This window comes from Octopus bimaculoides, chromosome 7 (assembly GCF_001194135.2).
Source record: "Octopus bimaculoides isolate UCB-OBI-ISO-001 chromosome 7, ASM119413v2, whole genome shotgun sequence".
NCBI classification, from domain to species: domain Eukaryota; kingdom Metazoa; phylum Mollusca; class Cephalopoda; order Octopoda; family Octopodidae; genus Octopus; species Octopus bimaculoides.
In genome coordinates, this window is record NC_068987.1 from 57,163,685 (window position 1) to 57,175,279 (window position 11,595).

Genomic DNA, 11,595 nt, shown 5'->3' on the forward strand with positions numbered 1-11,595 from the left:
AAATCCTGTAAAATGATATGTAGGTTTTGGATAGTATCATGTTGCATTCGGTACACAATCCTAATTTTTTTCAACCACCAGAAAGCTTTCTATGACTCTATGTATGAAACAAGGGTTAACTAAGAGTCTGAAAACAAGTGTGAGGACAAACTAATGAAATTGCTTTGGACAAGCAAAAGCTTACAGTGACTGATATTCTTCTTGCAAAGATTCCCTATTCCATGGTTTGCTGCTGCTTTTCTGAACTAGTTAGCTGCTTTCCATACCCATACATTGTACTTGACTCTTCTACAGGTGTTTTTTTTTTCACTTGTTGAATCTGGAGGAAGAGTCAATCCCACAGTCTTTATAGTCCTTTCAAGACTGGTCGGATTGTATCTCACCTCACAAATTCAATGCTAAAACTTTGTTCAATTATATCCTTTTCCAAACATTGCAGTACCTTTATCCACATTTTGCCTATAGATATCAACTTCTGTTACCCTCCTGAGGTTCAAACTGGAAAATCAACTACATAAGTATAGGAGGACTTGCAAAGATTATGAGCACTGTTCTCTCTCTTCCTATTGAGCAATTAAAAAAAAATGCACATTCAGTCTTCTAGAGAGAAGACTGCACTGGTATGGTCATGTAATGCGTATGACTGAAGACAGTTGCATCAAAAGGTGCTGAGCTCTAATTGTGGAGGGAGCATCTGGAAGGAGTAGACCTAGGAAGGCATGAGATGAAGTGGTGAGGAAGGATCTTCAAATGTTGGGATGATGAGGGACTGAGATTTCTGGTGGTTTGCTGTGCTTGAGAAAGCTCATCAAGCTAAGTAAATATGTGGTTGTCCTTGTATACAGGCGTGTCCCCTGCACTCCTCTTCAGCCAAGGATTCCTAATCTTGTAGATTCTGGTGCCATGTAAAAGCACCCAGGCTGGTGCTGTGTAAAAACATCTAGTATACGCTGTAAAGTGGTTGGCATTAGGAAGGGCATCCAACCATAGAAACCATGCCAAAACAGACATGGAGCCCAAGCAGCTCTTCAGCTGGTCAGCTCCTGTCAAACCCATGCCAGCATGGAAAATGGATGTTAAATGATGATGATGATGTGTGTGTTCTTCCCACAACGCCCATACCTGATACTTCACCAACACCCTCTTTTTGTCTCCAACTCCACATTGATTTTTCCCACCCATTCTTGTATCTTCTCCACCACAAGAAACTTATTCTGGTACTTCCTTTCACGCTTGATCCTTTTGTCTCCTACTCTCTACAATAACCCTATTCAATTGAAGGGAATCTTAATCTTGTAAATTACATGGCAACCTCACATGTGCTGGTGCAATAGAAAAGCATCCAGAACACTATGGAATGATTGGCATTAGGAAATGCATCCACCTTTAGAAGTCATACCAAAGCAGATTTTGTTGCATGATGCAGTCCTCCAATCTGTTGGGTTCTGTCAAACTGTCCAGCCCATGTCTGTAAGGAAGACGGATGTTAAAAGATGATGATGATATTGATACTGATGATTGACTTTCTCTTGTTTCAGCTCAATTTTGAATCTGCTCAGAAGGATCTTGTTTCAAAAGGGTTGCAAATCAACGAACTTAAACAAACTGTTCAAGACTTGGAAGCAATTATAGAAAATAATAAACAGAAGATGCTTGAGCATGAAACTGTTCGTCGTAAGCTGCACAATACTATATTAGAATTGAAGGTGAGTGTAATTTAAACACCAGTGTTAGCTTTGCCTTGATTATTCTTTTGACTTGCTATCTGTTTTTGTATTCAGCTGGTTTTTAAAAATCTGAATATGATTCTGTTGTCTCATTTTGTTTTCCTTAATTAGTTTCTATGTATCATATTACTTTAATGATGTCTTCTGAGATAAATCTCATGAGAAATTACTTACCCAGTTGCTGAATGACCAATCTTTAAATTTAATAATTGATAGCATTTAATAGGTGCAGACATGGCTGCATAGCTAAGAAGCTTGCTTCCAGACCATGTGGTTATGGGGTCGTTTCCACTGTGCAGCACTTTAGGTAGGCATCATCTATTCTGGGCTGACTAAAGCCTTGTAAGTCAATTTGACAGATGGAAACTGAAAGAAGCACATCCTATATATATGTAGGTATGAGTATATATATATATATATATATAAATCCTGTTCTTTGTGTGTGTAAAAAATTATTATGGATGTATTTTTCAACTGATTTTCTTCAAACTGGGAACATACATTACTTATGTTTCAGGGATGGTTTTAGACTCTTAAAATTTTTCACATAATGAGGAACAGACACCCTGGTGGCAGAAAGCACCTGCTCCTGGGTTACGTGGAGAAGGGAGGTAACTCTTTGCAAAGTAACTTTCAGAAATTGATTGTCTCCCTTACATCCATTGGTCATAAAAGAATATAAAATATTGTTTTTTTATATTAGAGTCATGTCTTTGATAGTTTTTTTAAGATACTTATTTCTGGTTTTCATGCATCAGTGATGTCTATATCTCTATCCATCTCTGTATCTATCTATCTATCTGTCTTTGTCTTATCTATATCATTTGTCTAACTAGCTAGCACTCTATATCTCACTCACTCACTATTGTTTTCACTTCCATTTTTCAGACACTATTGTTTTCAATAGGTATTTACAAACAACAACGACATGTTACTGACAGAAAGAAGTTCAAAATTACTGATGAAAGTTAATTTCATACATTATTTACTGACAGAAGTAACTTCATAAATTTCACTGAAAGTAATTTCTTACATAATTTAGTGACAGAAATAATTTCATAAATTTCGCTTCAATCCATACACTTTGTTAAATTTACCTACAAATTTCTTCTTTACTTTTGCAACGTTTTGTGTTTTTCTGTTGTTAACGGCTTTTTTCTGGTTCCTTTGATACTGGCTTTTTGGTTCACTGGCAAATTTTGCTTCAACCTGTACAATTCTTTTCTTTCCGTAAAACTTATTTACTTTCTGCCCATCGTATTAAATATAATTTGTTACCCAGTTATTTTCATTGTTTACTATCTTCTGCACCCATGTATTTCTGTATACATATATAACCATTCCTAGAAGGAAAGTGTCAAATTTATCTACAGTGTCAAGGTCAGCCGAAAGAATGTCTCTGTCCAGGGAAAGTGAGACAGCTGCAGAAAGGGAAGCATACCAAGAAATGAACAGACTGTGCACTACAAAAGCCAGGGCATCTCAAAGTGATGGGCAGGTATGCACGGGTTACAAAGAATAGGATCTCCACTACAGAATGAAGAGCAGTTGCAACAGCTCAGAGAAGCAACTTCCATGAAGCTGCTTTCAATTATGATCCAGCAGTTCATTATGGAGATTACACTAGAGTTTCCATTGGTGTAATGACAACTGAATGCATACATTGTAAAGCAAGGAAGTGTCCTGGAGAGACACCTGTACTGTGCTGCAGTGGTGGAAAGGTTAAACTCCCTGAAATCTTCCAACCTCCAGAGCCATTGAAGAAACTGTTGTCATCAACTGACCAAGATTCCAAGCACTTCCAAAACAAAATTAGACAATACAATGCTGCACTACAGATGACATTATCTGGAGCCACAAGAGATATAACTGAGCCAAGGTTTATGTAAACTTTCAAGATCTAAGGTCAGATTTATCATCGGATTGGCTCTCTACTACCTCTGTGAAATGAATTGCCAAAATCAGCCTTTCATTGTTTCATCTGTACTTGTGGTTTGGTTATGAAATAAGCTACACAAAATGTGTTCTTGAATTACGTGTCTTTACTTCATATACATGTATGAGTTGTAAACTTTCTTTTAACATTTCACTTAATGTCTGTGTTCCATGTTGGCATGGGTTGAAGAATTATGTAGAAAGTTGGTATCTCAGCTATTAGCAGTTGAGACCTGCGTAATCTAGATGGTGTTTTAAAATTTCATTATTCTCTTTAACCCAGGCAATGCCAGGTATTTCTGTGTGTTTGTGTTTGTCTCCCACCATTGCTTGACAACCAGTGCTGGTGTGTTTACGTCACCATAACTTAGCAGTTTGACAACAGAAACTGATAGAATAAATACCAGGCTTTTAAAAAATGAGTACTGGGTTCAATACATTCGACTAAAGATTCTACAAGGTTGTGCCCCAGCATGGCCACACTCTAATGACTGAAACAAATGAAAGACAAAAGATGAAAGATACTTCATGTATTAAGAAAAAGTGGGAAAGCAGATATCTGATGTCTGGAGAAAGTTTGAACTTAACTTTGGTTCTCTATAGATTTTTCTAAATTCAGATAAGACATTGTTTTAGTGAGTAAATTTACAGTTGGCTACCATTCAATCTTAGCAGTGTAGAAGTTGGAATGGTATTTGACCTCAGTCAATGTACTTCAGAAATTGTACTTTTAGTTTGATATTTGTCTTTTTCTTAATTTCTTTTTCTTTTCTTTTTTTCTTTTTTGCTTAAGTTTAAAGTGAATTTCATTTTCCTCTGCAGGGAAACATTCGTGTGTTCTGCCGTGTCCGTCCTTTGCTCACAGATGAAATAAACTCTGGTCAAGGAGTAATTAGCCACATTAACTTCCCTGACATTGATGGAAGGACAGTGGAACTTGAGAGTGTCTGCCCCAATACTCATAATGAAGTTAGTCACCAAGATTTTTTTTATTCTCCCTTAACATACTTTTCTCCCTCTCAGTCATGCTTCTGTCTGTCTTTGAAAGTAATAATTGACTGGCTCATTTAATTTGGGGTATTTGTTTGACCCTAGGTCATCTTTGATCAAGCATCTTTCTATATATCCATAACTACATTGTTCAATGTAACCTTTTCACTTTTAAATTAATAGGGTGTGATTAGTGAAGGTGTGTGGCTAAGTGGTTAGGGTGTTGCACTCATGATTATATAACATTGTGGTTTCAATTCTCAGGCCAGGATAATGTGATGTGTTCTTGAGAAAAACACTTCATTTCATGCTGCTCAAGTTCACTTGGCTATAAATAAGCTCCAGCTATAGCCAGGAAGTTAACCATAAAAAGACTGGCATTCCATTCAAGAGTGGATGAATGCTGTAATCTCACTCATACACTACGGAAACTAGGTCAATCTCTGGCTCTATGAGTCTTAGAGTTCAGGCCAGACCTAACATGAAACCTAAGTAAGGGTGTGATTTGGTGAAGATTTGATTGCTATTTCTAAAAGATTCAATGGCTGACTAAAGGAATCTGTATTTATTACAACACATACTACTCTTCTGATTGTGAACTACTAAGCTTCATGTAGGGGCAGGACCTGTTTACAGTTACACAAACTGGGCTCAAGCAGTTATGTATCCTACCTAAGAGTCTACCACTATAATGTCTCGAAATCACGAACTTGTGTCACCAATAGTTATTCATCTTCACTTCTCAAACATTGTATTTGATATTTATATCATCATCATCATCATCGTTTAACGTTCGCTTTCCATGCTAGCATGGGTTGGATGATTTGACTGAGGACTGGTGAAACCAGATGGCTACACCAGGCTCCAATCTGATTTGGCAGAGTTTCTACAGCTGGATGCCCTTCCTAACGCTAACCACTCCGAGAGTGCTTTTATGTGTCACCCGCACGAAGGCCAGTCAGGCAATACTGGCAACGGCCACGCTCAAAATGGTGTATTTTATGTGCCACCCGCACAAGAGCCAGTCCAGGGACACTGGCAACAATCTCACTCGAAAATCCTTACACATGTCACGGGCACAAGTGCCAGAAAGGCGACGCTGGGCACAGGTGCCATCCTGATTTCGCTTTCGCTTGCCCCAATAAGTCTTCGCAAGCTGAGTTTCGTGTCCAATGAAGGAGACGACGATGGCATGGGTGCCAATATATATATATATTTATTTATTTATATACGCGTGTGTGTGCAAGTATATTTGTGTGTCTATTGTGTTAATGTATTGCTATCAGAATGTCATTGATGATCTTTGATGATTCATATGTTCATAGAGCATCTCTGCTACTCTTCTTGTGTTTATGGCTACATTTATATTTCATTTACTTGGCACGTGTATAAATAAAATAATATTAGCAAAAAAAAAAACTTCCATGACAAAAGTACGCAGTACACTTTGTAAAGATGTTAGCCTCAAGAAAGGGTACTCAACTATAGAAACCATGTCAAAGCAGACATTGAATCCTGGTGCAATCCTCTGGCTTCTCAAATCCTTTAGTCCATGGCAGCATGGAAGATGGATATTAAATGACGATGATAAGAGAATGAAATATGATCTGTTTTAAGAATTTTCAAAGTTAGTATGAGTAAATTACTGGGGCCAAATTTTATGGAATTGATTGCCTGTTTTAACATCACAGCTACTTGTCTGTTAAATACCTTTACCAGAGATTGCTTTGTTAGCAATATCTAGACTAGTGTCTATTGTCAAGAGAACTAGATGAAATCATCGAGGGCTATGTGGTTAAGAAGTTCACCTTCCAACCACATTGTTTTGGGTTCAATTCCACTGCATAGCACCTTGGGCAAATGTCTTCTATAGCCCTAGGCCAACCAAAACCTTCTGAGTGGATTTGTTGACAGAAACTGAAAGAAGCTGATTGTACACACACACACACACACACACACACACACACACACACTATTTATTAAAGCTGAAAAATATCTTCACAAACTGTTGTTAATCAGAATTTCACATGATCATTCATCGGATGGTCACATGAAACTCTGAGTAACGGTTTGTGAAGATTTTTTACAGCTTCAATAAATAGTATATTACTCTATCTTTCGGTATTCGCATACTATACTTTTCACCTCGTTTTGCATCATGTGCTTACTTGGGTGAGTATGTATATATATGTGTGTATGTATGTATATATGTGCGTGTTTTTGTGTGAGTGAGTTTGTATTTCTCTTTTCTTCTTTTGTGTTTGCCGGTTGTTATCAGTGGCCTCACACACAATGTCATTTGTTTCTAGCTTTTCCAAGCTGTTGTTTCATAGATTGTGAGATTATCTTGCTTGGAAACAAATGCCATCTAACCATAAAAACTCTACTCTAATGTACTCTTGTCTGACACATTGCAAGCTTGGAAAGTGGACATTAAACTAATGATAATGTTTTCAACTGCATCATCTTTACTTTAAGCTGTTATTTGTTTGAGAGTACAAGGTGAAAGTGGTTCACCAATAGATATCTCCAACGACTAGGGCTCTGCACTTTAAGTAGAGCCCCAAGAAATTACTATACTTGTTCGTCTCAACAACAACCACTGGTTTTCAGCTAGGCTATTTGCAGAGACTGAATTAGTGGTAACAGTAATCCATGAGTCCTACTTCTATTAATCTTCCCTTTACCATTTGTAGTCACAATGCTTCTTCTTTGATTAACTTATAGAACATTTTTGAAAGCCCACCCGTACTGTCTTTACACAGTTACTTAAGTAAGATCAATATTTCTAATATAGAGTTTGTCAACATCAGTTGCTGAGAAGTCCAGAAAAAAATTAAACTTCACATTTGACAAAGTGTTTCAGCCAGAAACAACTCAAGCGGAGGTCTTCAATGAAATTTCCCAGCTTGTTCAGGTATGATAGTATGTTATTGGAATTTGCAATTTGTTTTCTTTCTAAACATCAAGTTTTATTGATTTCTTTTTCTTTTGTTTTACTAACATTGAAAATGATCTGATATGGTATTTTGAACTGGTATTGCTCATTTAATTAAAAAAGATGTTCAAAGCATTATTATTATTATTTGTTGTTATTATTTCATTTACACACAACAGGTTAGACTGCTGGAAACATTTCTTAATATTAGGCTACAACAAATAACCTTAGATGCCAAGAATCTTCCTTAGAATCCTAGCTGTCCCTAATAATACTGTTTCCTGGAGCTGCACTAAACTAAGTTTTATGCCTATTTTCTCTATCCATAAGTTCAAATCTTCAGAATATTCCTATAACTACAGCAATACTTTTTACCCATACTTTCCATAGCCTCTGTAACTCAGCGACTCCCTAACACTTTATTTTCTCTATACCTCTCATTGATTTTCACATCATTTGGGACTGTAAAGTTAATTACTTGGCACTTTCTATTCTCTTTGTCTACCATTACTAAATCAGTCCTTCTAGCTTCTATTAATCTGTCAGTTTGAATATTAAAGTACCACATCTTATATTCTTTATTTTCTAACACTTTAGTAGGTTCATTTTCATACCATTTATCAGTATGATCAAATCTTAGTTTCCTACATAACTGGATTATTCTGATGGATTATTCTCCCTAGGTTGTCATGTTTTTTCTTGTTTTCCTTCTGTGCCAGCATACTACATTCACTAACTATGAGTAACACTTTCTTCCTTTGATTTACATAGCCTATATTGGGAATCTACGTAATTTTTGTCTATCTTGGCTTTTATCCAGTTAGTCCTAAATGCCTGATCTAACAAACTTTCTGTCTTCCTTTTCAGCCTTCCTTTCTGCAACCACAACCATGCTTCACTATTACTATTTTCTGAAACTATCTTTGGAAAACTACTATGCAAAGCCTTGTCATGCCAGTCAGATAATCTTGTTTCTTTTTTCTGGTTTTTAACTTCATTTGGCCTTTTGGGTTTCCTTATTTCCTACTGTTACTTCGTCAGCTTTTAATAAAATTTCCTCTCTGTTACCTACATAAGAGGCTATATCTACTCTAGCTAACTCTACACAGTCTTCTGCAGATATTAAATCTCAACTACCTTCCTTTCAAGGCAAATATAATCTTGCTACTCCTGCTTTAGGATGAAGTCCTCCATTCATTTTGAACTCCTTCCTTGTTCTTCTCTCTAGATTTACTAATTCAGATTTTCTCCAATCTACAAAAGCTACTGAATGCCTAAGTAATGACAACTGTACAAGTATTTACAATCCTCACTAGATTTGGACCATTTAGCTTTCACTTCATTAACTTCCTCATTCTTCTGATATGCTTCTTCTCAATTTTCTCGTTCATTTCTGTAGTTAGTACTCTGTCATATTCTAATACTCCTTAGATACTTATAACTTTCTCCTCCCTTCAGTGATTTTAATGTCTGGCTATCTGGTAATTGAATGCCTTTACTACTGATTACCTGTCCCTTTTTTTCTGACTAATATTGCACACTTATCTCTACCAAATTCTATACCCATGCTATTATTATTACTGTTATTATTATTATCATTAGGGTGGCAAGCTGGCAGAATCGTTAGCACACCGGGCGAAATGCTTAGCAGTATTTCGTCTGCCGTTACGTTCTGAGTTCAAATTCCGCCAAGGTCAACTTTGCCTTTCATCCTTTCGGGGTCGATAAATTAAGTACCAGTTACGCACTGGGGTCGATGTAATCGACTTAATCTCTTTGTCTGTCCTTGTTTGTCCCCTCTATGTTTAGCCCCTTGTGGGCAATAAAGAAATAAGAATTGTTAGCACGCTGGATGAAATGCTTAGCGGTATTTCACCCATCGCTACATTCTGAGTTCAAATTCCACCGAGGCCAACTTTTCCTTTCATCCTCTCGGAGTCAACAAAATAAGTACCAGTTGATCACTGGTGTCGATGTAATCGATTTGTCCCCACCTCCCCAACCTACCTTTATCGTAAAAATTTGAAATAATAGTTATTATCATTATTGTTATTATTAAATCTATGATCTGGGAGAATCGTTAGAGCATTGTAAAAATGCCTTGTATTATTTCTTAAGACTATATCTTTTGCGTTCAAATTTTGCTAAGGTCAGCTTTACTTTTCAGCTCTCCAGTCAATAAAATAAGATACCAGCCAAGTACTGGGGTCCTTGTAATCAACTAACCTTCTTCCAAAGTTGCTGGCCTTGTAGTGAAATTTGAAACATTATTAAGGTGACAAGCTGGCAGAATCGTTAGCATGCTGGACAAAATATTTAGTGGTATTTCATTCATCTTTACACTCTGTGTTCAGATTCTGCAGAGGTCGACTTTGCCTTTCATCCTTTCAGGGCTGATAAAATAAATAAGTACCATTTGAACACTGGAGTCACTGTAATCGACTTACCCATCCCACGAAATTGTAGGCCTCATGCCAAAAATTGAAACTTATCATTATTTAGGCAGCGAGCTAGTAGTCGGAAAAATTCTTTGCATTATTTCTTTTAACTTTTTATGTTCGTAGTTCAAATCTCACTGAGGTCACCTTTGATATCAAGAGTTTTTGTATCATAGACCTACATGTGGTTTGGTGTCAAAGTAATTAAATCTCTGTGCGTGTGTGTGTTCTTATTGTAAAAAGTCTATTCTGTTGATTACAGTCTATGGTAGAAGGATGTACACTGCAAGTTTGTAATAATATTCTGTTGCAGTAACATATACTGAAAGATCTGTAAAACTGTAGGAGTTACTGGTTGTATGTTGTACCACTGATTGTGTTGTTGCATTCCTGTGTATTATCTGTGTTGGTTGTTGTAACTGTTGTCCACTATTAGGTAGAGCAGCTTACTAATTGCTGATTGGATAAAAATTCAATTAAATTCTGCCACATGTGTGAGTTAGTGTTACTGACATGCCATGAAAGAAGTTCACCCTTTATTCAGAGAGATTCACTACTGTAATTGGCTGCTATTTATCAACCCCAGAGAGACATAAAGTAGAGTTGGTTTTGGTGATATTTGAACTCAGAACGTAAGGGAACATAACTAAATACCACAAAGATATTTAGTTTGCTGCTCTACCAATTTTTCCATCTATATTCCCTGCTATTCATCTCTATATTGTGTATATAAATTACTTTATTATTTCAGAGTGCACTCGATGGCTATAATGTTTGCATCTTTGCATATGGCCAGACTGGTTCTGGTAAAACATATACAATGGAAGGTGGTAATGTAGAAGACGAAGAGACGATGGGTATGATTCCAAGAGCTACTATTCAAGTGTTTGAAACAGTTGAATTGTTAGTTGAGAAAGGCTGGAAGGTAAGTTGCCATTTAAAAACCTGATATATAAAAAAAAGATCCCACATTTTATGAATCTTCTTGGTGAGCATTCGGAGTATATAACTGATTGTGAATATTGGTATGGTTTTTTTTCTGTTAAAGTATGCTTGTATAGTTTTAGCTGTTTCCTTAATTGAGTCAGTTATCTAATCTGGTGTATGTCAGTTCAACAGTGATTTGTCTATCTTCATTTAAAATTTTTGATTTGATATTCTCAGTGGTTTTTAATTTGATTTGCTGTCTAGATCTGATCTACTAAACATCCCACTGGAGGTTACATGGTATCTAGTCCCTCACTGACTACATAACTTCATCATTGTATCTCTTCCCACAATATTTTGGCTGAAATTAAGTTGTACCATACAGTACCACCTGACTGGCCTTTGTGCCGGTGACACGTAAAAGCACCCACTACACTCTCGGAGTGGTTGGCATTAGGAAGGGCATCCAGCTGTAGAAACTCTGTCAAATCAGATTGGAGCCTGGTGTAACCATCTGGTTTCACCAGTCCTCAGTCAAATCGTCCAACCCATGCTAGCATGGAAAGCGGACGTTAAACGATGATGATGATGATGATGATATATATATATATATATATATATATAATATTATATTAACAGC

At 36.7% G+C, this 11,595-nt stretch overlaps 1 protein-coding gene across 1 annotated transcript in view; it reads left to right on the forward strand.

Moving 5' to 3' along the window:
* Positions 1-10,992, forward strand: part of LOC106872910 (carboxy-terminal kinesin 2) — a 29,258-nt gene extending 18,266 nt beyond the window's left edge. Inside the window, exons 7-10 of the mRNA XM_014920086.2 lie at positions 1,539-1,706; positions 4,485-4,631; positions 7,450-7,569; positions 10,780-10,992. Coding sequence (XP_014775572.2) covers positions 1,539-1,706; positions 4,485-4,631; positions 7,450-7,569; positions 10,780-10,977 — 633 coding nt within the window. The 3' untranslated portion in view covers positions 10,978-10,992. The remainder of the gene's footprint in view (positions 1-1,538; positions 1,707-4,484; positions 4,632-7,449; positions 7,570-10,779) is intronic.
* Positions 10,993-11,595: the final 603 nt, after the last annotated feature.